The sequence below is a fragment of the Strix uralensis genome, chromosome 10, assembly GCF_047716275.1.
Source record: "Strix uralensis isolate ZFMK-TIS-50842 chromosome 10, bStrUra1, whole genome shotgun sequence".
NCBI classification, from domain to species: domain Eukaryota; kingdom Metazoa; phylum Chordata; class Aves; order Strigiformes; family Strigidae; genus Strix; species Strix uralensis.
This window is the reverse complement of record NC_133981.1, coordinates 3606524-3630852: the sequence shown is the minus strand read 5'-3', so window position 1 is coordinate 3630852 and position 24329 is coordinate 3606524. Positions and strand designations below refer to the sequence as shown.

At 70.5% G+C, this 24329-nt stretch overlaps 8 protein-coding genes across 11 annotated transcripts; 3 read left to right on the top strand and 5 right to left on the bottom strand.

The window, feature by feature from the left end:
• Positions 1–309: 309 nt before the first annotated feature.
• IL17RE (interleukin 17 receptor E) lies at positions 310–4656 on the bottom strand. The gene is made up of 16 exons (XM_074878781.1): positions 4550–4656; positions 4446–4461; positions 3927–4082; positions 3726–3832; positions 3530–3653; positions 3306–3445; positions 3150–3218; positions 2979–3045; positions 2715–2902; positions 2503–2550; positions 2363–2408; positions 2106–2254; positions 1957–2025; positions 1824–1875; positions 1651–1752; positions 310–1445 (listed from the first exon to the last, which is right to left on the bottom strand). The coding sequence occupies exons 1-16, from the start codon at positions 4643–4645 to the stop codon at positions 838–840; spliced, it is 2037 nt and encodes a 678-aa protein (XP_074734882.1). The 5' UTR covers positions 4646–4656; the 3' UTR covers positions 310–837.
• A 110-nt stretch (positions 4657–4766) lies between these two features.
• JAGN1 (jagunal homolog 1) lies at positions 4767–5993 on the bottom strand. 2 transcript variants are annotated; one of them, XM_074879136.1, is made up of 3 exons: positions 5862–5993; positions 5577–5674; positions 4767–5467 (listed from the first exon to the last, which is right to left on the bottom strand). In XM_074879136.1, exons 2-3 carry the CDS (start codon positions 5663–5665, stop codon positions 5005–5007), a joined length of 552 nt encoding a protein of 183 aa, XP_074735237.1. In that variant the 5' UTR covers positions 5666–5674; positions 5862–5993; the 3' UTR covers positions 4767–5004. The 2 variants fall into 2 exon arrangements, with proteins under 2 accessions (XP_074735237.1, XP_074735238.1); XM_074879137.1 differs by having other exon boundaries at positions 5895–5919.
• Positions 5994–6034: 41 nt separating this feature from the next.
• Positions 6035–7892, top strand: RPUSD3 (RNA pseudouridine synthase D3). Its single transcript, XM_074879134.1, has 9 exons — positions 6035–6109; positions 6401–6468; positions 6542–6586; positions 6681–6777; positions 6859–6966; positions 7036–7120; positions 7200–7326; positions 7410–7549; positions 7630–7892. The coding sequence occupies exons 1-9, from the start codon at positions 6045–6047 to the stop codon at positions 7807–7809; spliced, it is 915 nt and encodes a 304-aa protein (XP_074735235.1). The 5' UTR covers positions 6035–6044; the 3' UTR covers positions 7810–7892.
• Positions 7893–8043: 151 nt separating this feature from the next.
• TTLL3 (tubulin tyrosine ligase like 3) lies at positions 8044–11941 on the bottom strand. 2 transcript variants are annotated; one of them, XM_074878933.1, is made up of 11 exons: positions 11833–11941; positions 11645–11748; positions 11218–11553; positions 10943–11071; positions 10735–10849; positions 10503–10610; positions 10084–10252; positions 9861–10009; positions 9528–9774; positions 9011–9446; positions 8044–8917 (listed from the first exon to the last, which is right to left on the bottom strand). In XM_074878933.1, exons 1-11 carry the CDS (start codon positions 11897–11899, stop codon positions 8201–8203), a joined length of 2577 nt encoding a protein of 858 aa, XP_074735034.1. In that variant the 5' UTR covers positions 11900–11941; the 3' UTR covers positions 8044–8200. The 2 variants fall into 2 exon arrangements, with proteins under 2 accessions (XP_074735034.1, XP_074735035.1); XM_074878934.1 differs by having other exon boundaries at positions 10084–10249.
• Positions 11942–12635: 694 nt separating this feature from the next.
• ARPC4 (actin related protein 2/3 complex subunit 4) lies at positions 12636–14846 on the bottom strand. The gene is made up of 6 exons (XM_074878943.1): positions 14532–14846; positions 14264–14382; positions 13788–13899; positions 13612–13707; positions 13313–13483; positions 12636–12866 (listed from the first exon to the last, which is right to left on the bottom strand). The coding sequence occupies exons 1-6, from the start codon at positions 14532–14534 to the stop codon at positions 12861–12863; spliced, it is 507 nt and encodes a 168-aa protein (XP_074735044.1). The 5' UTR covers positions 14535–14846; the 3' UTR covers positions 12636–12860.
• A 90-nt stretch (positions 14847–14936) lies between these two features.
• On the top strand, positions 14937–17909 carry TADA3 (transcriptional adaptor 3). The gene is made up of 8 exons (XM_074878935.1): positions 14937–15547; positions 15671–15921; positions 16092–16197; positions 16408–16549; positions 16657–16760; positions 16836–16945; positions 17072–17257; positions 17363–17909. Exons 1-8 carry the CDS (start codon positions 15341–15343, stop codon positions 17553–17555), a joined length of 1299 nt encoding a protein of 432 aa, XP_074735036.1. The 5' UTR covers positions 14937–15340; the 3' UTR covers positions 17556–17909.
• Positions 17910–18041: 132 nt separating this feature from the next.
• CAMK1 (calcium/calmodulin dependent protein kinase I) lies at positions 18042–22309 on the top strand. Of its 2 annotated transcripts, XM_074878937.1 has the most exons (12): positions 18048–18474; positions 18988–19101; positions 19918–20049; positions 20294–20368; positions 20438–20576; positions 20687–20813; positions 20893–20968; positions 21069–21181; positions 21273–21351; positions 21466–21553; positions 21653–21779; positions 21857–22309. In XM_074878937.1, the coding sequence occupies exons 1-12, from the start codon at positions 18335–18337 to the stop codon at positions 21910–21912; spliced, it is 1266 nt and encodes a 421-aa protein (XP_074735038.1). In that variant the 5' UTR covers positions 18048–18334; the 3' UTR covers positions 21913–22309. The 2 variants fall into 2 exon arrangements, with proteins under 2 accessions (XP_074735037.1, XP_074735038.1); XM_074878936.1 differs by having other exon boundaries at positions 18042–18474; positions 21653–22309.
• Positions 22254–24213, bottom strand: OGG1 (8-oxoguanine DNA glycosylase). Its single transcript, XM_074878942.1, has 7 exons — positions 23941–24213; positions 23574–23842; positions 23321–23500; positions 23059–23237; positions 22845–22986; positions 22714–22763; positions 22254–22627 (listed from the first exon to the last, which is right to left on the bottom strand). The coding sequence occupies exons 1-7, from the start codon at positions 24048–24050 to the stop codon at positions 22523–22525; spliced, it is 1035 nt and encodes a 344-aa protein (XP_074735043.1). The 5' UTR covers positions 24051–24213; the 3' UTR covers positions 22254–22522.
• Positions 24214–24329: the final 116 nt, after the last annotated feature.

The following is a 24329-nucleotide window of genomic DNA, read 5'->3' as shown; positions in this document are numbered from 1 at the left end:
CCCCGGGGTGGGGCCTCCCCGCTCCCGCACCGACCCACGGACGCTCTCCGGCCGCAGTCCCGGCACTGCCGGAAAGACTCGGGGCCCCACGGGGCCCATGGCGGCCCCACGGCCCAGGCCCGCGGCCTGCCCCACAGCGTGGGCACGGTGCCCAGGCTGGCCCCACGGGACGCGGTGCAGCAGCAGTGCCGGGCTGTGCCCTGCCTGGTGCGTCCTCTTGCCCCCACTGTGCTGCAGGGGGGCACCGGGCAGCCCCCACCCGCCGTGGGGCACCGGCTGAGCTCCCCCCACACCATACGGACAGCGGGGCAGGGTGGAACAGTGTCTTTATTGTTTCCATCCCAGACGAGCTCCTGCTGACGATGCGGGAGCAAGGAGCAGGGATGGGCTGTGCCCAGCACCTGCCCCCCCCAGCCCCTGTGCCCCAGGAGGGCAGGGAGCCCCCACCCCACTGCCCGGCTTCTTCCAGCACCGCCCCGGCCCTTCGCCCCGCTGTGGTGTCCCAAGGGGCTTCGCCGGGGGTCCCAGCTCGCCTCTGGACCACCCTGTGTAGAAATAAAGCTGTCCCTGCCCAGGACAGCACCTCTGGTCCTGGTCTCAGGAGCCCGACCAGACACTCGTCCCACTCCCTGCAGCACATCCCATGGCCAGGGCCAGCCCTTCTCGGGCCCCTGCGGCACCCACGGGCACCCCATGGGCACCCCTCCTGCCGCCGCAGGCAGCACACTCAGCCAAGCCCTGCACCTCCATGACGGGGAGGCCCCTGCCCTCACCGGGGGGCTGTGCCCAGCCCCGCCGGCCCCGCAGCAATGCCCAGCTCAGCCCCAGCGCGGGCACTCAGGTGCCAGTGGCCACCCCGGGCGGCCGAGGTGGGGGGCTGCTCTCCCCAGCGCCCGCTTCCAGCAGCCGGTGTAGGAGCCCCCCCACCCTGCCCCGGCAGCAGCGGCGGGGGGCCGGGGGGCTGCCCCGCAGGGCACCCAGTAGCCCGGGCAGCTGCCGGGGCAGGCGGTAGGTGGGCAGGGGCCGGAGGGGCCTGGGGACATCGCGGGGGCTGCAGAGGCGGCTGAAGTAGGCCAGCACCCAGCCCCCGCCGCGGCCCGCCGCCCCCAGCTCCCCGTGCAAGCAGGCCATGGCCGCCCCAAAGATGTCGTGGGCATCCCTGGGGGTCCCGCCGGCCGCCCCAACTCGCCACCGGCGGAAGAGCCGGGTGCTTCCCCGGCTCCAGAGGAGGAGGACGGTGCCGCGCTGGCGGCCCACGCGGCCCCGCTGGGCGTAGAGCCAGGGCAGGGCGCCTGCCCGCCCCACGCCGCCGGCTTCCCACAGGTCCAGGCGCACGTCGCAGCCCAGCCCCGTGCGCAGCCGCTCGGCCAGGGCGCACACCAGCCCCAGGTGCTCCTCCGAGTCCGGCGAGTACAGCAGCAGCACGGGTCGCCCGCCTGGGGCACCTGTGGGATGGAGGGGACAGAGGTGACAGTCCTGCCCCAAATCCCCTGGCATCCCCTGGGGATAACCCAGCACTCCCAATGGCATCCAAGCATCCACCATACCACCCCAGGACCCTCTTCAGCCCAGGGAGCCGGCACTCCCTGGCACCCCCAGCCCCACAGCCACTGCCCCCCTCATCCCACAGCCCCCCTGGGTGCCCCTCACCATCAGCCGGCCTCCAGGCGCCGCGGCAGTTGAGCAGCAGCACGGTCACCACCAATCCCAGCGCCAGCACCAGCCCCAGCAGCCCAAAGTGTCTGCGGGAGACTGGGAGAGGGGCAGTGAGGGGAGGGGGTGTCTGTGCACCCTCCCACACACCCTACGGGACCCCCACTCACCGTCGGGACAGAGCAGCTGCTTCCGAGCAAAGTGCACATCTGAGCGCCAGACCTGGGGAAGGAGCTGAGTGAGGGGGGAGCCAGGTTGGGGTCCTCCCCCGTGATGCAGGTGCCAGTGCTGGGGTCACCTTACCAACACGCAGCTGCCCAAGACCTGCACTGGCAGCAGCAGTGCCAGCTCCCCTGGGGAAGAGCCCTCCGGCTGCAAAGCACAAGGGTAGGGTCAGCTCGGGTCGGTGTCCCCCCCACCCCGATTTCCTCCCCCAGCCCCACACCGCTCACCCGCGTAACGGTGTAGAGGGGGGCCTCGGGCTCGCACTGCCCACCCCGGCGCTGGCAGAGGGCTGCGCTGAAGGCTGCAGGGATGCTGGAGATGAGGTGCAGGCGCAGCTGCAGCCCCCAGACGCTCACCGAGACGTTCCAGGCAGTCTCTGCAGCCACCAGAGAGAGGGGGGGGGGTGTTTGCGGGATGCCTGAGGGGATGAGGGGTGCAAGGGGCCCTGGGGCAGGGCAAAGGGCCCCCCACCCACGGGGCTCACCTGGCTGGTGGGGACACTCCACGTGGCTGCTGTTGCCGTAGGAGAACTGGGAGAAGTGGGGATCAGCAGAGGGACTGGGTGAGCCGCCACCACTGCCCCCCAGACCCTTCCCACCCACCCACCCACGCGTGGGGGCTTACCCGGAAGCAGAGCTGGGGATGCACATCCACCTTGTCCAGCGTGTATGCCTGGAACAGACAGGGAATGTGTCACCATCCCTGACCCACACAGCCCATGGACACCCCAGCACCCACCTGCTGCCCTCAGGGGACCCTGGGGTCCGGCGGGTGCCCCAGTCAGGGGCATGGCCCCACAATCCTCCCCATGGCACCCCGAGACCAGGACCCTTCACCTGCTCCTCCTCGCTGGCTGTGGAGTTTGGGACGTCGTGGCAGGGCGCAGTCTCGGCCGCCACCTCCCTCCAGCACAGGGTGGCCCGGGGGTGCAGGGGACAGCTGGCACTCAGCACCATCGCCATCTGGTCCTTGCTGCTGGCGCTGTAGTCATGGAAGCGCACCGAGGACCACAGCTCGGGGCCATCTGCGGGCAGCGTGTCAGCAGGCTTGGAGGGGGGGGACACCCCTGGGACCCGGCTCCCCTCCCCGCGAGCACTCACAGGCTGCCGGCTCTTCACGGAAGGGGCAGCGCTTGCTGCGTGGGCTGTCGTGGTGGAGGTAGGAGGCCTGGGGGAGCAGAGTGGGGCGGTCAGGGCAGGATGTGCCCCCACTGCACAGGCAGAGACAGGCAGAGAAACGAATCCCGGTGGCCACAGGGGAAGGCGACACACCTCGATGCACAGGCAGGGCACCAGGAACTCGTATGGCAGCGAGACACGGCGACCCCCCGGCACCAGCACCTGCAGGCACAGAGGCAGCGTCAGCCGGTGGGGAGCGCAGCCCCCAGGCCGGGATGGGGGCGGCTGTGGGGGGGCCAGAGCCGTTACCTGCCGGTGGAAGGGCCGGGGCAGCTCCTCACACTCGAGGGCCAACTGGTGGCACAGCCGCACCATCAGGGCAGGGCCCTCGGGCACCCACACCTCGATGGCCCGCGCCTCGGGGAGCCAGGCGTGGGTGAAGGCAGGCCCTGTGGATCAGGCAGGGGTGGGGGGGGTCAGCCAGCACCAGCATCCCCCCCGGAGACACCCCCTGGGGTCCCTCCCAGCCTCACCGGGTGGCTCGGCGGCGACAAGGCAGCTGCGGCTGAGGGCCAAGCCTCGGTCAGGGATGGTGCGGAGGGACACGAGGACCTGCCGGCCACTCTCCACCGGGAAGCAGTCGAACTGCACCTGCCACTGTGGGGAGCAGGGCCGTGAGTGGGATGTGCCACCCCACCGTCCAGCCCCGCCGTACACCCCGGGACTCACCGGCGAGCTTCCCGGTCCCCGGTGCTGCCGCCACACCTGCAGCCAGCCGGCCCGGTTGGAACCCAGCTCCAGGAAGTTGAGCTGCAGCCCACGGACACCACCGAGCTCTGCGAGAAACCAGCGTGGGGTGCTGACACGGGTGGGGAGGACAAGGTCCCCCTTCAACCCGGCGGTGTCCGGTCCCGCCACCCCTGCCCGTACCTGCGGCGGGGAGGGCCAAGCGCACCCGCAGGCAGGGCTGGCAGGGCTGCGCGGGCAGGCACAGGCGGGCCCTGCTCAAAGCCAGGGCGGGCGGTTTCAGCGGGGGCCCGGCCCGGCCCGGGCGGCGGCAGCGGGGCCGGCTCAGCGTGCTGTCGGCTGGCGGGGGGAGAGCGGAGAGGGGCGGCCGTACACCGGGGGGTCCCGCCTAGCGCGGCCAGCGGGAGCCCCCTGCACCGGGAGCCCCGGGAGTCCCAGGCAGGAGGGGAAGTTCTGCACACCGGGAGTCCCGGGGAACAGGAATCCTGGGGACGGGGGAGCCCCCGGAGACCGGGAGTCCCAGGCGGGGGACGGAGGACGGAGGGGGAAGTTCTGCGCACCGGGAGTCCTCGGGAAGGGGGAGCTCCACGCCGCAGGACCGGGATTCCCGCCCCCCACCCCGCCCTCCAGGACCCGGTAGCCGCGGGTCGGGGGGCCCCGCGCTCGCAGCCCTTCCCCGATCGCGGCCCCGCCGCTACTCACCGGTGGCCCGACACTCCTGCAAGCAAAGAGACGGGGGGTGAGCGCGGCGCCGCCCGCCCCCCCCGCCGCGCCCCCCACCCCCCCGCGCCGCCCCCGGTGCTCACGAAGTTGGCGGAAACCCGGAGGCGGGTGACGGCGGCCCCGGCCTCGGGCAGAAGCAGCAGCGCGACGGTAGCGGCGAGCAGCACCGGTCGCCCCATGGCCGAGCCGCCGCCGCCGCTCCCCGCCCCGCCCCGGGCCGGCCCCGCCGCATTCCTCCGCCGGCACGTGCGGCCCCGCCACCCCCCCCGCCCCGCGGCCGGGCGGCGCAGACACGCGTGGGAGCGTGGAAGGGACTTTATTTCCATAGAGCAACACGCGGAGGAAGGGGGAAAGGGACCCTCCACAGCCCGGGAGCCGCTCCCCACACCCCCACGCGAGCCCAGCGCCGTGGCGTGGCTCAGACACGCACATTGGTCCCCGTGGACGCCCCCCCGCCACGGGAGCTGCGCCAGCGCTGCCCCACGGGGCCCGGTGGCAGAGCTCCAATCCCCCCCCCCAGGAGCCCACCCGTCCCCGCTCATTTCTTCTTTTTCTCCTGCGTGCTGGTGAACCAGGAGTCCAGCAGCTTCTTGCTGTAGTAGAGCTGCCAGCCGTGCACCTGGGCGGCCACCACCACCACCAGGTACATGACGGAGACGGCCGAGAAGCCGAAGATGAAGCGGTACGCTTTGCCGTGACGGTAGAGCTGCTGCGCCATGGGGAACATCTCCATAGCGCCGTAGATGAGGGGAGCCACGGAGAAAAGGCCGGTGCTGATCATGGAGAGGACCAGGTAACTGATGTTGTTGCGGGGGAAGGAGAGGAGGCCCAGGAGGGAGGGCAGGATGCTGAGCAAGTAGGGGTACTCCCACTGGTAGGGCATGGCCACCTGGTCGTGGGGCAGCAGCTTGAGGTGCCCCACACACATCTGGGCCAGCAGCAGCAGCCAGATGCCCACGTGCGTGTAGATCAGCTTCTTGATCTCCGATTTGAGGGCCACGCTGGGGAAAAGAGCGCGGGGCCGTCAGGGCCTGCTGGGGGGCGCGGCCGCTAACACACCCAGCGCCCCCGGGGGAGGCCACCGGGTCCCCGCGGCGGCGGGACACCCACCTCATCTGGTAATGCGAGGCCACGCGCTCCCGGTGCTGGAAGTCGCTGCCGTCGGTACCGGCGGCGCGGGGACCCCCGCGGGAGGCCATAGTGCTATCCTGGGGAGGCACAGCGTCAGGCAGGAGCCGGCCCCCCCGCCACCGCCGCCCCTCGCTCCCCCGGCGCGGCCCCGGGCCCCACCCGCAGGCTCCAGCCCCCCGGGGCCTCCCTCCCGCAGTCACCGCGTGACTGCCCCGCCCGACTCCCCGGGACACCCCTAGGGTCCCCCCCCCCGCCTTCCCCTACCCGCTACGGGCACCGCACCCCGCCGCGCCCCACCGGCCAGCGGGACGCTCTAGGCCGCTCTTCCGCCTATCTATGGTCGCGGCCGCGGGCTCCGAACGCCCGGGCGACCGCTCTAGGCGTCCGGGAGGCTCAACTCTATGACCGGGGCGTGGCGCTCCGCCTCCGCGCAGGCGCAGTGCCGCCATGGCGGCCGGGGGAGCGGCTGCGCGCGCGCTGGCACGCGCCGGGCACGGGGCGCGCGCCGCGGGGTCAGCGGGGCGCGGGGGCGCGCGCGGGGGTGCGGGGGAGCGTGTGGGAGCGGGGACGTGGGGCTGGACACGCGTGAGCAAACAGGGGCTGGGGGCAGAGGGGGTGCGGGGAGAGGCGGGGGGTGCGCAGGGGGGTGCAGGGACACGCGTGGGGACAGGCAGGGCGGGGGGTGTGGGGTCAGATTCGGGGACACGAGTGGGGAGGGGGGGACGCGCAGGGTGGGTGGCCAGGGAGGGTCCCGAGGAGGGGCGGTCCCCACCCGTGCTCCCTCCCCACTCCACCCCCCACAGGTCGGGGCGGCGGCTGGGCCCCGAGGAGACACTGGGGCTGCTGGAGGCCTCCGTGGTGCACCAGGAAGGTACCGGGGGTGTGGGGGGTGCTGGGGAGGGGTCCAGCGGGGGTCCACATCCTGATCAACGTCCCCTCGCCAGGAGCCCTGCTGGCGCTGAACAAACCCCCCGGCCTGCCCATCCTGGGTGAGTGTGGAACAGGGGGTCTGGCTGGGAGTGGGGCGACTTGGGGGGGCCCCCTGGCCACTGACACACCCCCCCACACACACCTTCTCCCCAGGGCCCTCCGGGGAGCTGAGCCTGACAGCGCTGCTGCCGGCGCTGAGACGGCGCCTGGGCCTCCCCGCTGAGCTCCACGTGGTGAAGGCTCCCACCAGGTACGGTTGTGGGGTCCCGGGAGGGGGTGTCAGGGGGTGCCAGCCCCCCACTTCAGATCTCAGAGCTGCCACATCCCCCAGGGAGTGTTCAGGCCTCGTCCTCCTGTCCGGCTGCCACCATGCCACCGAGCAGCTCCAGCGGTTCTTCTCCGATGCCCGCCGCAGAGGCCAGTACCCCGCCACATACCAGTGAGTCCCCCCCCCCGCCGTGTGCCAGCACGGGGGGACCCGTCCCCTCCTCACCCCCTCTCCCCGCAGCGCTGTCACCGTGGGGGTCCCGGCAGAGGCGGAGGGTGAGATCCGTGTGGGGCTGCGCTGGCAGCAGCAGGGTGACACTGCCACGGTAAGGAGGTGCTGGGGGGGGGCGCTGGGGGTGCAGGTTGGGGGGGCGCAGGGGGGTGCTGAGGGCTGTGCTGCTGTAGGTGGTGCCAGTGCCGGTGCCGGGGCGCCGCAGCCTGGCCAGGAAGGAGGTGAAGAGCACCCTGACACGCTACCGGGTGCTAGGCGCTGCGGGGGGCTGTGCCCTCCTCCAGCTGCAGCCCAGGACAGGTGAGTGGCCCCCCAACATCCCTCCCTGTGCCCCCCACACACCGGCACAGTCCCACTTACCCCCCACCTCGGTGCCTCCCCAGCCTTCCCAGAGCAGCTCCCGGTGCACTTGACGCTGCTGCTGTGCCCGGCCCTGGGTGACCACGAACACTCGTCCCGCGTGGGCAGGGTGCTGGGGGTGCCCTTCCTCCTGCCCCCCGAGGCCACCCCGACCCACACACAGGTACGTGGGGGAGGGGGGGGGGGCAGGGGGCTCAGCACAGCCCCCAGGGACCCCACTGAGCTGCCCCCCCTCCCTTGTAGGTCCTGGATGAGGAGCTGCTGCGCCGGTTGGGGCTCTCCCCACGGCAGCTTCGCCGCCTCCCGCTCCACCTCCATCTGCAGCAGCTGGTGCTACCCCAGGGCCCGCTCTGTGCCCCCCCGCCGCCCCCCTTCCTGCGCACCCTGCGCCAGCTGGGGCTGCCTGGGCACCAGGAGCCCTAGCACCCACGGGGGGGACCCCCACCCCAACCTGCACCCCCTCTACCACCCCATTAAATCCCCCCCTGCTGCCGGGGTGGCTCAGGGCCTGTTTCTTTTCTTGGCACACGTCAGATACGCGCCCCCCGCCGTTCCCACAGCATTGCTGGGGGCACCAGCACCCCCCCACACCCCAAGCAGAACGGGTGACAGCAGCCCTGCCGTCACCCCTGCGCCTGACCTGGTTCCCAGCGCCGGGGCACGGCTGCATCGCCCCCGCCATGGCTCCGGCAGGCAGGAGCGGGGGTGTCTCTTCCTGCACGCACTCAGCCCCCAGCCCAGGAGCTGCCCCAGTTCCTGCCCGCAGCCCTGTCCCTGCCCACACACAGAAAGAGGGTCAGAGCCAGGCTTCCTGTCACAGACGTGTTTTGCAGCCCCTGCGGGGTGTGGGCTGGGTGCCCCCAAGCAGCGATGGGGTCTGGCTGGGGTGGGGGGTTGCTGGGTGCCGCTGTGTTGCCGCAGGCAGGGTGCTGGCCCCTCCTGGGTGTCCTGCAGCGTCACAGCTCTTCTGCGTCCCCCTCGGAGCTGCCCTGTGCGTCCTCCTCGCAGCAGGGCTCGGCTGCCCTGGGCAGGAGCTTGGGGTACAGGCGCTGGGTGCCAGTCCAGGTAGGCGCAGCACCCCAGCAGGAGGGGAGGAGGGTGGAGGCTGGCCCGTGGGTCCCCAGTGGCTGCCAGGGACTCCTTGGGGTAAGGGCACGGGTGCCCTGGGCAGGGGACGGACACAGAGCTGCGGCAGAGCTGCCTGAGGCTGCCTGAGCAGGCAGCTGAGCTGCCGCAGCCCCTGGCTCCCGGCACAGCAGTCTGGGGGCTGTGGTGGTGCTGGGGGGGCAGAGCTGGGGGGGCAGCGGCGGCTCCATCGCCCCAGAGGAGGCAGCTCCCCCTGCGCTGCTCCCGGCTGGGGGACCCCGGTGGCTCTGCCCCAGGAGTTGGGGGGCACAGGGGGCTGGGGGGCACTAGGTGCAGTCGAGGGGGCCTTGCCCTGGTATCGGTGCTGTGCAGGCTGGGGTTTCCTCAGGCAGCAGCCTTCCACCATCAGCTTCAGCCCCACGTACAGAGGCACGGGCACGGCCGTCTGCAAGGGGACATGGTGGGGAAACACGGGCTTGGGGTGCCAAGGGGGTGCCTGCCCCACAATCTCTACCCCCCCACACCCCCCCCAGCTCACCTCCTTGTAGATGAGCTCAAAGGCACCAGTGGGGCAGGCGGGGTTGTCCCTGCGGTCGATTACCACATGCAGCATGTCCCGCTGGACGCTGGCACAGAGCCGGCTGGTCACCGCCGAGGAGGGGGCCATGGTGGGGCTGGCGTTGATCTCCAACAGCCAGGGCTGGCAATCCTCTCCGAAGACAAAATCAGCCCCGTAGAGCTCAAAGCTGCTCTTGCGGGACCCCACCTGGTCCTGGGCGCTGCGCAGGGCACCCACCACCGCCGCCTTCATGCCGGGTACCATCACCTGGTCCCAGGCCCCTGTCCGCCCCACCTGAGCCAGATATGCCTGGAGCTGCTGGCAGGACCAGATCTGGTCGGGGGGCAGCTGGGGGTGCTGGCCCCGCGCCGGCCTGCACTGCTTCTGGATGGAGACATTGCAGAGGTGCCGGGCGCTGGGGCAGGGAGAGCGGGGCTGGGTTAGTGGGGTGCCAGCAGGTGCTGGGGTACCGGGGTCCAACACGGGAGGCACTCACGGGTCCAGATGGTGCAGGGAGAAGGGCTGGGAGCAGAAGCGCAGGTAGCTCTCACGGTAAAACCAGACGGTCAGCGGGTTCCAGTCGGTCACCAGGAACCATTGCCGGATATCGAATTTGGTGCCAAAGATGAGCAGGGGCCGCTCCACGTACTTCTGCACCACCCACTTGCCCGCCCGCGCCAAGGGTGCCACGCAGCCCCCCGCCAGCCGCAGCACCTCCTCCAGCCGCGCCACGCAGATGATGCCTGGGGGGAGCAGGGGGGGGGGATGTGGTGATGGTGGGGCCCCTCCTCAGCACGGCGTCTGTGCCTCCTGCTTCCCCCAGCCTTACCCCTGCCGCGGGATTTGGCGCCGGGCTTGAGGATCCAGACGTTGTGGTCGCCCTCCATGCCGAGCTGGGGCAGCCGCTCTGCCAGGCACCGCAGCAGGGCCCGGCACCGCTCCCGCTGCGCCCCGCTCAGCACCAGCCTGGCCTTCTCACTGCCGGGGGGGACACACGGGGGGCTCAGCGTCAGCCCCGCCACAGCATCCCCCGCGTCCTGCTCAGCACTCACTGCACCACACGGTAGTAGTCCTGCAGGAAGCGGTCCCTGTCGATACCCATCGTGGCAGGGGACTGGGGGTCCCCGTCGATGTCCTGGTGCCCCAAGCTGCCCAGGTGCTGCCCACAGACCAGCAAGGCCTCCTCCACCAGCTGGGGGGACAGGGAGGTCCCCAGTCCTGCTGTGGATGGCATGGGATGAGGGACATGGCTCCTAGGGACCCGCTGTGCCTCCCTCAGGGCCAAAGCACAGAGCTTTCCCTGGGGATGGGTGATGTTGGGTGCATGGGGATAGGTGGGGGGGGGCAGAGCACCCATAAGGGAACAGAGGGTCCCAAGTCACAGCACCAAGCCCACAAGCTCTGCCCTCAGACATGTCCCTGACCCTGAACTCCCCATTGTCCCCCACAGGCCCTTCTCCCTGCAACTCACCTGGCCCCTCGCTGGATTTCAGGGGCTGCTCCATCCCCACCGGCGTGTCCCCAGCCCTCTCCAGGGCCACTTTGAGCAAGCTGCGAGCTGCCGTCAGGCAGAAATCCTCTGCAAGGTGGAGGGCATTGTCCCCACCCAGTCCTGCACAGGGCACGGGGGGACCAGGAGCACAGGGGGTGGGGACAACAGGAGGGTGACAACCCTGGGGGGTTCACACCAGCCCTGAACTCACCGATGAAGGCTTGCCGGTCATCCACAGCTCCCAGCCGGTAGCACCGGGGGAAGAAGGTGTCGGGGTCGGCTTGGTCAAACCAGGGCAGGTTTCGCAAGTTGAGGCACAGCCCGTCCTGTTCAGAGAGGGGTGGCAGCCCCCACTGGACCTCCCTCACCCCCATCGTGTGCATCGTGTGTCCCCCCCCCCGGGGGCTCCAGGCTCCCACCTTGGTGGTGAAGGCGCCCACCCGGGCGTAGTGGTTCACCAGCTGGTCCTGCCGCAGCAGCCGGCAGTCAACGGCATCGCAGCGGTTGGTCCAGATGAAATACGGCACCTGGTCCCGCACCAGGCGGGACTGCGGGAGGGAGGGGGCCAGGGTGAGGCACGGAACCCCCCATCCCACCCTCACCCCCTGCCCCAGGCTGGCCCTTGTGCCTGGGGGTCCTGGGGGAAGGGTCCTGGGGACTGTGGCAGAGCTCAGCCCTGGCCCTCTGGGCTAACCATGAGGTCATGGATGCCATCGGGGTCCTCATCCCACCGCTCTTCCTCCTCCTCTTGCTCCTCCTCCTCCTTATCGGGTGGCCATGGGGAGCACCGGGGCTCTGGGGTCCCCAGGGAAGGCCGTGCCCCACAGCATGCTGACCCTGGCTGTGGGTCCAGCGCTGCCCCCCTTTGCTCAGCACCATCACCTCCTTCCTCCTCCTGCTTCTCCTGGCTGACATGCCGCCGCTCTGGCCAGCTGCCCGTGCCGGGGAGCTTCCTCTCCACCCAGCCCCGGGCCCGCAGCAGCCTGCGGATGACGGGGTAGGGGCCCTGCACCGTGAAAATCTTCTTTTCCTGGGGAGGGTCCCTCCAGCTCAGCTCTCTCCCCTCAGCCATCGACGCAACATGGTGGGGGGGCTGGGGGGTGTGAAATCAGGCCCCTCACCTTGATGGCCCTCTCCACGTGCAGCCTGGCCCTCTTGAGCCTCTCAGGGTCAAGCGAGGGGTGGCGGTAGCCCCGGTGGCCAGCGGTGGCAGGTGCCACACGCCCTGCGAGGACAGGCCTGGCTGACCCCACTGGCTCCAGGTCCCCAACCCCGCGGGGTGGACAGGGAGGGGGGAGAAGGCGCCTACCTGCCTGCCGCTGCCTGACCGACCCGGGGGTCCCCGACACCATGTTCACTGACCTGCCGAGCCTCATGTGCCCCCCCAAGACGACTCGCTCCCCTGCTGTGTCCTTGTCCCCAGCCTGGCAAGCCTGGGGACAGCCAGGACATCTTTTGTTCTGGCAGGCCCCCCCCCTCGAGCCGAGCACCGTCCCTGCCCAGGGGCCTGTGTGCCCACAGCACTGCTCTCCCTGTGGCACCGTCCCACAGTGGCCTGAGGGCGAGGGGAGCTGCGGGTGGCCCTGCCTCCCCCCCAGGTGCCAAAGGGGTCCCCAGTCCCTTTACCCCACTGGGGATGGAGGTGGGGGCCCAGCACAGGATGCAGCCCCCCCCACACCTCAGCACCGCTGTGATGGCAGAGCCCTGGGCCTGGCCAGCACCCTGGCTCCACCACCCCGAAGGGGGGACAAACACCAGCCCCCCCAGTGCTAAACGTGCAGCCCCCCTGTGCCCACCCCTCGCTGCCTACAGCTCCCCCCAGCCCCCCCCCTTCAAACCTCACAGCCCCCCCCACCCTTCTGTGCCCCACACCCAGAGACACCATCCCCACTACACCCCCCTTGGTGCCCCCAGCTCCCCTTCAAACCCTTCCATACTCCCCCCCCAGACACCCCCATACCCCTCCTTTCTCATCCCCGGACCTGCCCGCACCGTTGGGGCCGCTCCCGCTGTTTGCCGTTGCCATGGCGCCCTGCCAGGCCCCGCCCCCCCGCCAAGCCCCGCCCCCCCGGTGCTGCCGGTGCGGCGGGAAGGATGAGGCGGAGGCAGCGGTTACAGCAAACGAGACCGTTTAAAAAAAACGAGACGAGACAGGGGCAGCGACCGGGGCCGCTCTGCCGCAAGCGGGGGCTGCTCCCAGCACGGCCGCCCGGCCCGGGGAGGGGCACGCGGGGCCCGGCCCGGCCGTCCTCGGTGTGGGGGGGGAGCGGGAGCAGGCGCAGGCACGGTGCCCGGCAGGCACAAGCGTTGGGGAGCCACGGGGTCCTGCACCACGGCCTAAAACTGAAAAGCGAGAGGAGAAGAGACCCGGCTGTCAGTCCCTGCCCGCCGGTGCTTCTGAGGCCCTGACCACCCTCCCGGTCACCGGGGAGGGAGGTCAAGGGCAGCTGCTGCTCACAGAGATCCATGTTTTCTGCTTCTCCCGTTGCCTCTCCCGGGGCGCTGCCCGTCCCGTCGCAGCAGTCACCGAAAGGGCCATGTCCCCCACGGCTGCTGCCCGCTGCTGAGGGCGCTCTGGGGGTCTCAAAAGCTGGCACTTCATGAGCAAAAGGGGGGTACTGACACCCCTGGGAACCTCCCACCCTGTTCCCAAGGTTCCTCAGGCAAAGCGTCCCAACCGTCCCCGCAGACAGGACAGGGGGTTCTAGGCACGAGGGCCACTCCGGCTTGGAGCCCCACATCCCGCTCCTGAAATAAGGGACCCGCCTCCTCCCATTTCAGAGCCTCACGTTCTTGAGGAACTCCTCTGCCACGATGCGGGCCCTCGCGTTGACAGAGAGTTTCATCTCGCTGATCTCCTTGTCGATCTCCTCCATGAAGTGGATGACAAAGTCCACCAGCTTGTGCTTGTACATCTGCTCCGTGTGGAAGTTTGTGATCAAGAAGCTGATGTCGTAGCCCTGGGGAAAGAGAGACGCACCCTGGGGATGAGCACCCAGGCCAGTGACCATGCAACATCGCGTCCCAGTTCCGCACTGGAGAACCCGTCGGTGCCAGGAGCTGCTTTGCCCCCTCCCTGCCACCTCACCTCCACGGGCTTCCTGCGCAGGATGAAGAAGTTCTCAGCCCTCATCATCATGAAGCGCATGAATTTGTGGCATAAAATCTTCTCGATCTCGTCAGCCTGAGGATAGGAAAGGGAAGTGAGTCTTTCCCCGCGCCGGGCGTGAGCTGCCAGCCTGCTGCCCGCACCCCCCATCTCACCTGCTTCACCGCGATGCTGACGCGCACAGAGTTGATGGAGCCCTCGATGAGGACCTTCTCCTTCTCGTTCCTGCTGATGATCACCGGCTGCAACAGCAGCTCTTTGCTGCTCCTGTGAACAGAGGAAGGGCAGGGCAGGGCTGACTCAGAAGGAAGCATTTACTGGTCAGAAATGGGGATGGGGAGTGCGCAAGTGGGGAGCCACAAGGATTGCAGAGACGTGGAGGTTTTGCTTCATGCTGCTACAAGACGCTTTTTGCCTCCTGGAGGAGCCCATCCCCAAGATCCTCTCTCGGTCCCAAGCCAGACCCCCTCCTCCCTGCCGTTCCTCGGCTCCCTGCCGGCACCAACCCTGCGACTAAGGGGCGGCAGCCGGTGGGTGCGGAGGCCTGCGGGCTGCCCAGCGAACCGGCAGCACGGCGGCAGGGCCCGGGCGGCGGCCCTCTCCCGGCGCCCCTCCCCTCCCGCTCCCATACCTGACTTCCACCTCGGGTTTGTTGTGCCGCTCCACCACCTGCGAGGAGAAGTTCTCCAGGCACAGCGCGGCCTGCAGCGTGGCGCGCACCGCGTTCAGGTACGGGCGCAGCGTAGCGGTCTGCGGGGACACGGCGGCGTCAGCCCCCAGCCCAGGCCCCGCCGCCAGCCCCCCCCCCCCGACCTGAAGCCGACCCCGACCCTGCTCACCGCTGCCCCCAGCCCCCTGCAACCCCCGACCCCTCCCCAGCCCGGCGCCCCCCGCCCTACCATGGTGGCGGCTGCGGTCCGGTCCCGGCAGGCGGAAGTGGCCGGTCCCCTCTTCCGGGATGCGCGGGATCTCCCACTGCGGCAGGAGGGGGGAGGCGGGAGGCTCCTTGCCGGCGCCGAGGGCCTGAGAGGCGGCACCGAGGCCTCTCCGCGGCACAGAGCGAGGATAAAGAGGAGCTGAAGAGCGGGCGCGGCGGCGGCGGCCCGCGGCGGCGGCGGGATCCCGCACGGCTCCCCCCGCGCCTCGCCGTGCTTGGTACGCTCCTGACAGCGCTTCCATATTAGGGAAGGGAGATGGAGAGCGAGTCGGACCAATGGGCGGTGGGCGCTGGGCGCGGCTGGGCCAATGGGAACGCGCGGGGCGGGGCGCCCACCGCCCACGGGGCCCGGAAGGGGCGAGCGGCCTAGGCCCGGCCCGGCCCGGCCCCGCGGCCATCCCGCCGCCCCCGCCCCGCGGCGCTGCCCGCCCGCCCGCGGCCCCGCCGGCGCCTCTCCGCCCTCCGGGCCACCTCAGCGCCCCGGTGCAGAGCTCCTCGGTGCCCCTCAGCAACCCGGTGCCTTGTTCCCCTCAGCGCCCCCCCGGTGATCGCCCCCCTTCCCCGGTTCCCCTCAGCGCCCCGGTCACCCCCCCCGTCGGTTCCCCACAGCGCCCCGGTGATTCCCCCCGCCCCCATCCCCGTTCCCCTCAGAGCCCCGGTGCCCTCCGGCTCCCCGTAGCCCCCCACTCCCTTTCCTCTCAGCTTCCCCTGTCCCCAGTTCCCACACAGCACCCCGTGGTGGCCCCCCCCGGTGTCCCGGTCCCCGCCACCATGAGCGAGCTGAAGGATTGCCCGCTGCAGTTCCACGACTTCAAGTCGGTGGACCACGTGAAGGTGTGCCCCCGGTACACGGCCGTGCTGGCCCGCTCAGAGGACGACGGCATCGGCATTGAGGAGCTGGACACGCTGCAGCTGGAGCTGGAGACGCTGCTCTCCTCTGCCAGCCGCCGCCTCCGCGTCCTGGAGGCTGAGACCCAGGTGCCGGCACCACAGCCGTAGGGTGGTTTCCTCGTCCCGCTCCCTCCCGCCGAGGCGGCTGCCTCCGGTCCGTCCCTGCCCAGCGCCGGGTGCGGGACCCGACGGGGCATCGTTCTCTTCCAGATCCTAACAGACTGGCAGGACAAGAAGGGCGACCGGCGGTTCCTGAAGCTGAGCAAGGACCACGATGTGGGCACCTCTGTCAAACACGGGAAGCCCAAGAAGCAGAAGCTAGAGGGCAAAGGGGGCCACGGGACCGGGCCTGGCCCTGGCCGGCCCAAATCTAAGAACCTGCAGCCCAAGATCCAGGAATACGAGTTCCAGGATGATCCCATTGACGTGCCTCGCATTCCCAAAAACGATGCTCCCAACAGGTGCGTGGGTGCTGGGGGGTGTTGGGAGCAGCCGTCTCCGTCCTTGCAGCGCCCGGCGCGAGGGCTGCCTCCAGCCCGAGGGAAGAGGTGCCCTGGGAGGAAGGGGAGGGGGGTGTCAGCTCCCACGGGCTCCCCTGCTGCTGTCCCCCACAGCTCATCCATCCTCGCAGGTTCTGGGCATCGGTGGAGCCGTACTGTGCTGATCTCACCAACGAGGAAGTCAGAGTCTTGGAGGAGCTGCTCAAGCCGCCGGAGGATGAGGCTGAGCACTACAAGGTGAAAAGCTCCCGAGCCCACCCAGTGCCTCCCTCACCCATCCCCTACCCTCCCTCCCCGTTCCCTCCCGGCCCTCGGCTGCTCCGTCCTCTCCCGCGCCTCACGGCGAGTGTTCACAACCTGGGGATGATGCCATGACGCCGGGCGGGGGGCGGGAGGCGGGAGGCGAGGGGGGGGCCCTGGGAGCTAGGCTGAGCCCCGCTCTCGCAGATCCCACCCCTGGGGAAGCATTACTCCCAGCGCTGGGCCCAGGAGGACCTGCTGGAGGAGCAGAAGGATGGAGCCCGGGCGGCAGCCGCTGCTGACAAGAAAAAAGGCGTCTTGGGGCCACTGACCGAGCTGGACACCAAAGGTGCCTCTGTCCCCACCCAGACTTTACCCAGGGGAGCCGAGCCCTGACCCTGCTGCTCATCTCTGCCTGTTTGGGGTTGTTTTGTTCCCTCTCCCGCTTCCTCCCAGACGTCGATGCCCTGCTGAAGAAGTCGGAAGCCCAGCACGAGCAGCCGGAGGACGGGTGTCCCTTCGGGCCCTTGACGCAGCGTCTCCTGCAGGCCCTCGTGGAGGTGAGTGGGCTCCGTGGGGCCGTGCCACGGCCTGCGGCAGCGCAGTGACCCTTCCCCTCCTGCTCCGCTCGTTAGGAGAACATCATCTCCCCCGTCGAGGATTCCCCCATCCCTGAGATCGCTGGCAAGGACTCGGGAGCCGACGGGGCCGGCACATCTCCCCGCAGCCAGAACAAGCCCTTCAGGTGAGCAGCCGAGCCGTGATGCCTGGAGCTCGCCGGCGGGTGTGTCGGTGGCTTCCCTGCCCCGGCGAGTCGCGGGGAGCAAAGGGGAGCAGGGGTGGGCTGCAGCTGCTTTCCGCCCCCCCGCAGTGTCCCCCACACTAAATCACTGGAGGGACGGATCAAGGAGGAGCTGGTTGCCCAGGGCTTGCTGGAATCGGAGGACCGGCCAGCCGAGGACTCGGAGGATGAGGTGCTGGCCGAGCTGCGCAAGAGGCAGGCGGAGCTGAAGGCCCTCAGCGCCCACAACCGCGCCAAGAAACACGAGCTGCTGCGGTGAGAGCGGCAGGGATGGGTGGGCGCACGCAGGCAGGGACAGGGGGGTTTGTTTGGTGGGGATTTGACACCCGTGTGTGTGTGTGTGTCCCTTCTCTTTCCCAGGCTGGCCAAGGAGGAGCTGCACCGGCAGGAGCTGCGGCAGCGTGTCCGCATGGCCGACAACGAGGTGATGGACGCCTTCCGCAAGATCATGGCCGCCCGGCAGAAGAAACGCACACCCACCAAAAAGGAGAAGGACCAGGCCTGGAAAACCCTGAAGGAGCGGGAGAGTATCCTCAAGCTGCTGGATGGGTAGCGGGGGCCGAGGATATCCCCCCCCCACTCTGCTGTGGACCTTGGGGGTGACAGTGGACGTGTCCCTGTCACCCCCCACGAATGCCCGGGGCATCCCCACCCAGGTGATGGGTCCTGGCTGCCGTCCCCCTGCTCAGGGTGGGACCCCGTTGGGGGTGTGGGGGGGTCCCTCCTGGGAATGGCCCCCCCTCCCCGCCCCGGCCAGTGGCTTCCACTCCCGCGCTCCCCGTTATTCTGGGAGGGTGACATCAGCCGGGTCGCCGCAGGGGACAGAGGCGGTGGCTGCTGCGGTGCGGCTCCCACGGTCCCGGGGAGAGGAAGCAGGGGGGGGGAGCCCGGCCCCCACGGGAGGGGGAAGGGATGGGTGGGGCGGGGCACAGAGGGGGGGGGGCGCGGCCGGGCTCTCCGTGTACCGGTGTTTTCTGCAGTCGTGCGTGGGCAATAAAGGCAGCCCGGTGCAGGCGATGGTGTGGTGGCCGTGGGGTGTGGGAGGGGTCCTACCGGTGGTGGGTTCAGCCTGGGCTGGGGGGAAACTGGGTGGTCCCCTGGGGAGGAGCGGGGGGAAGTGCCGGCGCTGTCCTGCATCCCGCTGTGGGGAAGTGCCCCACGCGTGTCCCCAAGGCCCACTCGTGTCTACGCAAAGGACCCGCTCGCATCCCCGCAACAGACGCACTTGGGGGGGGTGTGTGTCCCCCCCGCCGCCACTTTCCCAGCACCACGCGCGGCCCCCGCTCCTCGCGCGCCCCGCGGTCACGCGTGGCCACCCCCCCCCTCTCTCCAATGCCCCGACGGCCTCTCATTGGCGGCGCCTGGACGTGTCCCCGCCTCTCCCCGGTACGTCAGCGCTGTCCGGCGGCGCCGCCGCGCCGGGAGGAGTCGCCGCTGCTCCGCGCGGGGCCGGGGCCGCCGCAGCGCCGTCGGTAAGGGCGGGGCGGGGGCGGCGTGACCACGCGTGGAGCCGGTACCCACGCGACCCGCGGCGGTGCAAGGGGCGCACACACACACACACACACACACACACACCCCTTCGGAAAGCGCAGCCGCGTCCCCACGCGTGTCCCGCACGGGGCGGCTGTGCCCGCTGACACGCGTGCGGGAGCCGTGGGTGGGGACCCCCGAGCACCCACGCGTGTCACTCTGCCCCTCCCGTTGCCCGACCGTCCCGCGCCCGCCCTGGGCGGGCGCGGGACGGTCAGGCAACGGGAGGGGCCCAGCGTGTGTCCCCCGTGGCGCACCCCACGCCAGCATTCCTGCGTGGAGGGAGGGGGGGGCTCCCCGTGGGGCCGTAACACAGCCCCAGAGCTTGTCCCCATCACGATGACAATCACTACACGCATCCCCTTAGCACCCCGTGTCCCCCCCCACCCCCCCATGTCCCCTCGCCACACAGCATTCCGGCCCTGCTGACACCCAGTTCCCCACTCGTGTCCCAGGTGGGAGTGGGTGGCCCCACAGGCCACCATGCCGCTGGGGCAGGATGGGCCCAGCTGGAAGAAGAGGACCGAGGACATTCGGCACATCTACGACTTCCGAGAGGTCCTGGGCACGTGAGTTGCAGGCTGGGGGGGGGGGGGGTGGGGGGGGTGTGACACCAGTGACAACCCACTCGTGGGGCCCAATCCAGCCCCTCCGGCTTTGCCAAACTCACCACGTGGAACCACGCCGGCTCAAATTCCGGCCTAAGTTGGGGGCCACAGCTGGGCCAGAACACGCCGCTGGGTACAGGCAGGGATTTGCGGTGCTGCCTGCTCTGCCTGCCACCTCCCTCGGGCGCTGCCTGGTCCCCCCCCCCCCCGTGACAGTAGCCATCCCGCCGTGCCGGCCACTGTGCCCAGGGTGCCTGATGGTGGTCCCCCGGCTGGTCGAGGGGTGCCGGGCCGTGTCTGAGGCTCTGTAAGGCTCTTAGGCTGGATTAGTGGGTTAATTAGGACAAGGCTTAGGCCTCGGCGGGGCGCGAGCACGCTGCCCGCCACCTGCCTGGGCACTGCCTGCGGCTCTGCCCTGGCTCCCACCGGCCACATTGGCCTGGCCCCCACCGAGCCGGGCAGGGTGGCCCTGCTCACCCTGGGTGCTGCGGGATGGCACAAGGCTACCAAAACCCCCCTGGGGGCTCAGCCCTGGCATGCCATGGCCTGATCCTGCCTGCTTAAGGGGACGGTGCAGCCGCTCCGGGAGGGCTGGGGGATGCCGACGCTCCATCCCCGGCAGGGCCCATCTCCGGCCGTCCCGGCAGGCGGCTCCCGCTCGTTTTTCTTCTATAAATAGCTGGACTTTCTGCCCGTCGCCATGACAACTGTGGCACGGCAGCGGCGGCTCCCCTGCCCTGCTCACCCCTTGTCCCCCCTCCTTGTCCCCCACCCCAGGGGGGCCTTCTCCGAGGTGGTCCTGGCGGAGGAGAAGGCGACGCGAAAGCTGGTGGCCATCAAGTGCATCGCCAAGAAGGCGCTGGAGGGGAAGGAGACCAGCATCGAGAACGAGATCGCCGTCCTCCACAAGTAGGGGCTGTCCCAGCGCCAGGGTGGGGGTCCCGCTCTGTGCCCCCCCCCCCCAACACCCCCAGCATGGCTCCCCGCTGCCAGCACCCATCGCCCGGTGTTATCGGCAGAGCCCAAAATAGCCGGCGGCGCGTGACGCCCCACGGGGCCGAGCCCGGCTGCTCCCTCTGTCCGGTGGGGGCCGGGAGTGGGGGGGGCAGCTGCGAGCCCCCTCACCCCCCTGCCCTGCGCCTCCCCCCCGCAGGATCAAGCACCCCAACATCGTGGCCTTGGATGACATCTACGAGAGCAGCACCCATCTCTACCTCATCATGCAGCTGTGAGTGACGTCGGGGGGCCCGGGGGGGCCCGGCGGGGCCACGCTGAGCGCTGCTGCCCGTCCCCGCAGGGTTTCGGGGGGGGAACTTTTCGACCGCATCGTGGAGAAGGGATTCTACACCGAGCGGGACGCCAGCACCCTGATCCGGCAGATCCTCGACGCCGTCAAGTACCTGCACGACATGGGCATCGTCCACCGCGACCTGAAGGTGAGTGGCGGCGGGGGGGACACACGCGCAACCCCCCCCCCCCATCGCGGTGGCGGGGAGGGAAGACCCCGGTGTCCCCTCCCTGACCCGCCCCCCCCCCCCCCCCGCAGCCCGAGAACCTGCTCTATTACAGCCTGGACGAGGACTCCAAGATCATGATCAGTGATTTCGGGCTGTCGAAGATCGAGGGCTGCGGCAGCGTCATGTCCACGGCCTGCGGCACCCCCGGCTACGTGGGTGAGCGCTTGCCACAGGCTGCTGTCACCTCGGGTGTGGGGTTGGGGGTCCCCCCCTCACTCCTGCCGTCCCCCCCCAGCCCCCGAGGTGTTGGCGCAGAAGCCCTACAGCAAGGCGGTGGATTGTTGGTCCATCGGGGTCATCTCCTACATCCTGTATGTACCCCCCCTCCTGCCCCCACCTCCCCTTGGCAGGGGCCTGGCCCCCTGAAGCCACCCAGGGCCAGGGTCCCCCTTCTCACCTGCCCCCCCCCAGGCTCTGCGGTTACCCCCCTTTCTATGACGAGAACGATGCCAAGCTCTTCGAGCAGATCCTGCGGGCCGACTATGAGTTCGACTCACCCTACTGGGATGACATCTCAGACTCGGGTGAGCCGGGACCACCGGGCCAGTGGGGCAGTAGCCAAGGTGGGGTGGTGGCGGGGGCAGGTGCTTACGGCTGCTCCGCGCCCCATCCCAGCCAAGGACTTCATCCAGCACCTGATGGAGAAGGACCCTGGCAAGCGCTTCACCTGTGAGCAAGCCCTGCAGCATCCCTGGTAAGCGGGGGGTGCGGGGGGGAACCTGCTATTGTCCATCCCTCACCCCTCTCGGCTCACCCCATAGCAGCTGTGGGGCAGGGGGGGCCCTACTGACCCCCTCTCCCACCCCAGGATCGCCGGGGACACGGCCCTGAACAAGAACATCCACCAGTCGGTGAGCGAGCAGATCAAGAAGAACTTTGCAAAGAGCAAGTGGAAGGTGAGCGCGGGGTGCTGGGGGGCTGCAGGGGGTATCAGGGGGGGCTCTGCCCCCCCCCAGGCACCCCATGTCAGGTGATGGACGCTCTGGGGTCGGCAGCAAGCCTTCAATGCCACGGCGGTGGTGAGACACATGAGGAAGCTGCAGCTGGGAACCAGCCAGGAGGGCCCTGCACAGATGACTCCCACCAGCCCCGGCGAGCGATTGGTGGGGGGCACCAGTAATGGTGAGCCCCGACCCCCCCGTCCATGTCCTGCCCCCCCTGGGGGTGCCACCAGGCTCTCACCCTGCTCCCCCCCGCAGGGTCGGACTGCGGGTGCCCGCCCATGAGCAGAGCTCATCGCCTCCCACCAGACTGAACACGGCCCTGCGTGGCCACATCCTGGGGGTGGGGGGCGGGGTGTCCAGCCCTGCCTTGGGCACAGCGTGGGGTGGGGGGGCCCTGCAGTGCTGCAGCGGGGTGGGGGACGGGGTGGGGGACGGGGTGGGGGCCCCCTGCCCTGCCCTGCTCTCCCCGGATGTGTGGGGCTGCCCCCCCACCACAGACTGGGTGCAGAGGGGCAGCCCCCAGGAGCCCCCCCCCCTCTCCCCAGCTTGGGGCTGTGTCCTGGCCCCCCTCCCACAACCCCCTCCCTCCACCCCACGCCTGCCCTGGCACTGCCCCCCCCCCCCCCCCCACTCCAAGCATGTTCAAGGAGAATTTTCCAAATGGATGTTTCTATTTTATTGCTTGTAATAAAGGCAAGAGGCCAAGATCACTTGGCTCGGCTCTGTGCTGGGTGGGGGGGGGGCTGGACGCAGCCCTGACCCCCGCCCCCCGGCCTCTCTGCCCAGGGCAGCAGCTCTCCCCAAGCAGGCAGGGGGACAGGCAGCTGCCCACAGCCCCTGTGCATCCCCGGCTGGGAGCAGGCGCAGTGATTCCCCCCCTGCAGCCGCTGACCTGGGGGCTCTGTCCCTCCTGGGGTGTCTCTAGGGGGGCCCATCCCCACGGCTGTCCTGGCCTCGGCCCCCCCCAGCCCGCTCCCAGCTGCCAGCCAGCTCCTGGCCCTTGCGGAGGTCGGCGCAGAAGAGGACCTGGCGTGGGGAGAGGTGATGGGGTGGGCACGGGTGGGGTGGGGGGCGAGGGCTGAGCCCCAGGTGCCTGGGAGGGGGGTACTCACTGCCTGAGCCCAGCCGGCGCGGGGGCCCCACAGCCCCCGGAAGAAGTCACCTGTGGAAAGAGGGTGAGCACTAGCGCTGGGGGCCACCGTCCCCGTGGGTCCCACATCAGGGGGCCCAGCCCTGCCCTCACCGATCTCCTGGTGGGCGCGGGGGGTCAGGCTCCTGCCGCCCAGCGCCGCGCCGTAGCGCTGCCGTGCGATGCGCCAGACGTGGGTGTCCACCGGCACCGCCTCCGCCTTGTCCAGGGCCATCAGGCAGACGCAGTCGGCAACCTGCCGCCGGGCAGCACCGTCAGCCCCTGCCACAAGCTCCCGGCTCCCCGTTTCCCCCCTCCCAGCACCCACCTTGGCGCCCACTCCGGGCAGGGCGCACAGCACCCTCCTGGCCTCGGCGTAGGGCACGGCGCGCAGCTGGCGCAGCCCCTCGGCACCGAGCCCTTCGGCGATGGCCCGCGCGCTCCCGCTGACAAACTTGGCCCGGTACCCGAAGCCCAGCGCCCGCAGTCGGGCCTCGGCGTCAGCTCCTGCGGGCAGCGGGGGGACAGCGTGGGGGGGACGTGGGTGGGCGCAGGGGAGGCCGTGGTGGGGCGGCGGGGCGATGGCAGACCTGCGAGCGCCGAGAGGGAGGGGAAGGCGTGGAAGGGCCGGGCGTCGAGGCAGCAGAGGCGGCGGCCGAAGGCCTGGCAAAGGCGCTCGATCATGGCGGTGATGCGGGAGATGTGGTTGTTGGAGGTGCAGATGAAGGACAGGAGGCACTCGACGGGGTCCTGCCGCAGCACCCGCACACCTGACGGCAGCACGGGGTGAGGGGACGCCGGGTGGGTGCCGCCGCCGTCCCGCTTCCCGCGGGGCCACCTTACCTGGGAAATCATGGGCCACCTTGCGGAAGAGGGGGTCGGCCGCCCCCCAGGCGCGGTACAGGGCCGCCAGCCCCACGTCCAGCTGGAAGTAGTCGCGCAGGATCCGGTCTGTCTCCGCACCATCCAGCTTCGTCGCCTCGGCGGCATGCCCGTCCTCCTCCTCCTCCTCCCCGTACACCGTGTACCAGAGGCGGTCCCGGTCCTGCCTCAGCGTCCAGACGCGCCCCCCCAGCACCCCCGTCCAGGCTCCCGGGCTGCTCTCCCACCACCTGCCGCACACGGGGCACGGGGCGGGGGTCGTGGCCCGGGCTGTCCCCACCGGGCTGGGCCGGGGGAGCGGAGAGGGGGGGGGCCCGGTTTGGCTCACCGGAACGTCTGTCCCGCCGACAGCACCAGGTCCAGGCGCAGCTCGGCCGCCGGGCAGGGCAGGGAGCGCCACAGCGCCGGGCGGGCGGACGGGGCGTCCCGCAGCGCCATGGGGGGAACCGGCTGCGTCCCCCCGCCCCACGGGCGCGCTGGGGTCAGGCCCCGCCCGCCACCCTTCTGCGCCGGTTCCCCGCGCCTACCTCCGCCATGGCGCCCCAAAACTCCCCCCCGCCTCCAGGGCCCCCGCCCCACGCTTCACCCCGCACCGCGGCCCCGCCGCTCCCCCACCACAGAGTTGCCCTCCGGGCAGGCAGAGCGTCCTCCCGCCGGCGACGCTCTGGCCCCACTTCCGGTCGCCCCCGGAAGTGCCGCCCGCACGTGTCCGCCCCG

Coding starts and splice junctions, on each gene's coding strand:
- IL17RE (XM_074878781.1), bottom strand. CDS start 4,645: ATGGGGCGACCGGTGCTGCTCGCCGCTACCGTCGCGCTGCTGCTTCTG. Junction 3,219..3,305: donor CCCGGCCCTTCCACCGGCAG/GTAACGGCTCTG, acceptor CTGTGCCTGCAG/GTGCTGGTGCCGGGGGGTCG. Junction 1,876..1,956: donor TCTTGGGCAGCTGCGTGTTG/GTAAGGTGACCC, acceptor CTCCTTCCCCAG/GTCTGGCGCTCAGATGTGCA.
- JAGN1 (XM_074879136.1), bottom strand. CDS start 5,665: ATGGCCTCCCGCGGGGGTCCCCGCGCCGCCGGTACCGACGGCAGCGAC. Junction 5,468..5,576: donor GCCTCGCATTACCAGATGAG/GTGGGTGTCCCG, acceptor TCTTTTCCCCAG/CGTGGCCCTCAAATCGGAGA.
- RPUSD3 (XM_074879134.1), top strand. CDS start 6,045: ATGGCGGCCGGGGGAGCGGCTGCGCGCGCGCTGGCACGCGCCGGGCAC. Junction 6,967..7,035: donor CAGTACCCCGCCACATACCA/GTGAGTCCCCCC, acceptor CTCTCCCCGCAG/CGCTGTCACCGTGGGGGTCC. Junction 7,327..7,409: donor CCAGCTGCAGCCCAGGACAG/GTGAGTGGCCCC, acceptor GTGCCTCCCCAG/CCTTCCCAGAGCAGCTCCCG.
- TTLL3 (XM_074878933.1), bottom strand. CDS start 11,899: ATGAGGCTCGGCAGGTCAGTGAACATGGTGTCGGGGACCCCCGGGTCG. Junction 11,072..11,217: donor ATGGCATCCATGACCTCATG/GTTAGCCCAGAG, acceptor TCCCTCCCGCAG/TCCCGCCTGGTGCGGGACCA. Junction 9,447..9,527: donor TCCCTGCACCATCTGGACCC/GTGAGTGCCTCC, acceptor TCCCTGCCCCAG/CGCCCGGCACCTCTGCAATG.
- ARPC4 (XM_074878943.1), bottom strand. Junction 13,708..13,787: donor TCAGCATCGCGGTGAAGCAG/GTGAGATGGGGG, acceptor TCCTATCCTCAG/GCTGACGAGATCGAGAAGAT. Junction 13,484..13,611: donor TGCGCAGGAAGCCCGTGGAG/GTGAGGTGGCAG, acceptor CTCTTTCCCCAG/GGCTACGACATCAGCTTCTT.
- TADA3 (XM_074878935.1), top strand. CDS start 15,341: ATGAGCGAGCTGAAGGATTGCCCGCTGCAGTTCCACGACTTCAAGTCG. Junction 16,761..16,835: donor TCCTGCAGGCCCTCGTGGAG/GTGAGTGGGCTC, acceptor TCCGCTCGTTAG/GAGAACATCATCTCCCCCGT. Junction 17,258..17,362: donor AAGAAACACGAGCTGCTGCG/GTGAGAGCGGCA, acceptor TCTCTTTCCCAG/GCTGGCCAAGGAGGAGCTGC.
- CAMK1 (XM_074878936.1), top strand. CDS start 18,335: ATGCCCCGACGGCCTCTCATTGGCGGCGCCTGGACGTGTCCCCGCCTC. Junction 18,475..18,987: donor GGGCCGCCGCAGCGCCGTCG/GTAAGGGCGGGG, acceptor CTCGTGTCCCAG/GTGGGAGTGGGTGGCCCCAC. Junction 20,050..20,293: donor GAGATCGCCGTCCTCCACAA/GTAGGGGCTGTC, acceptor TCCCCCCCGCAG/GATCAAGCACCCCAACATCG.
- OGG1 (XM_074878942.1), bottom strand. CDS start 24,050: ATGGCGCTGCGGGACGCCCCGTCCGCCCGCCCGGCGCTGTGGCGCTCC. Junction 23,501..23,573: donor GGTGGCCCATGATTTCCCAG/GTAAGGTGGCCC, acceptor TGCTGCCGTCAG/GTGTGCGGGTGCTGCGGCAG. Junction 22,764..22,844: donor CCGCGCCCACCAGGAGATCG/GTGAGGGCAGGG, acceptor CTCTTTCCACAG/GTGACTTCTTCCGGGGGCTG.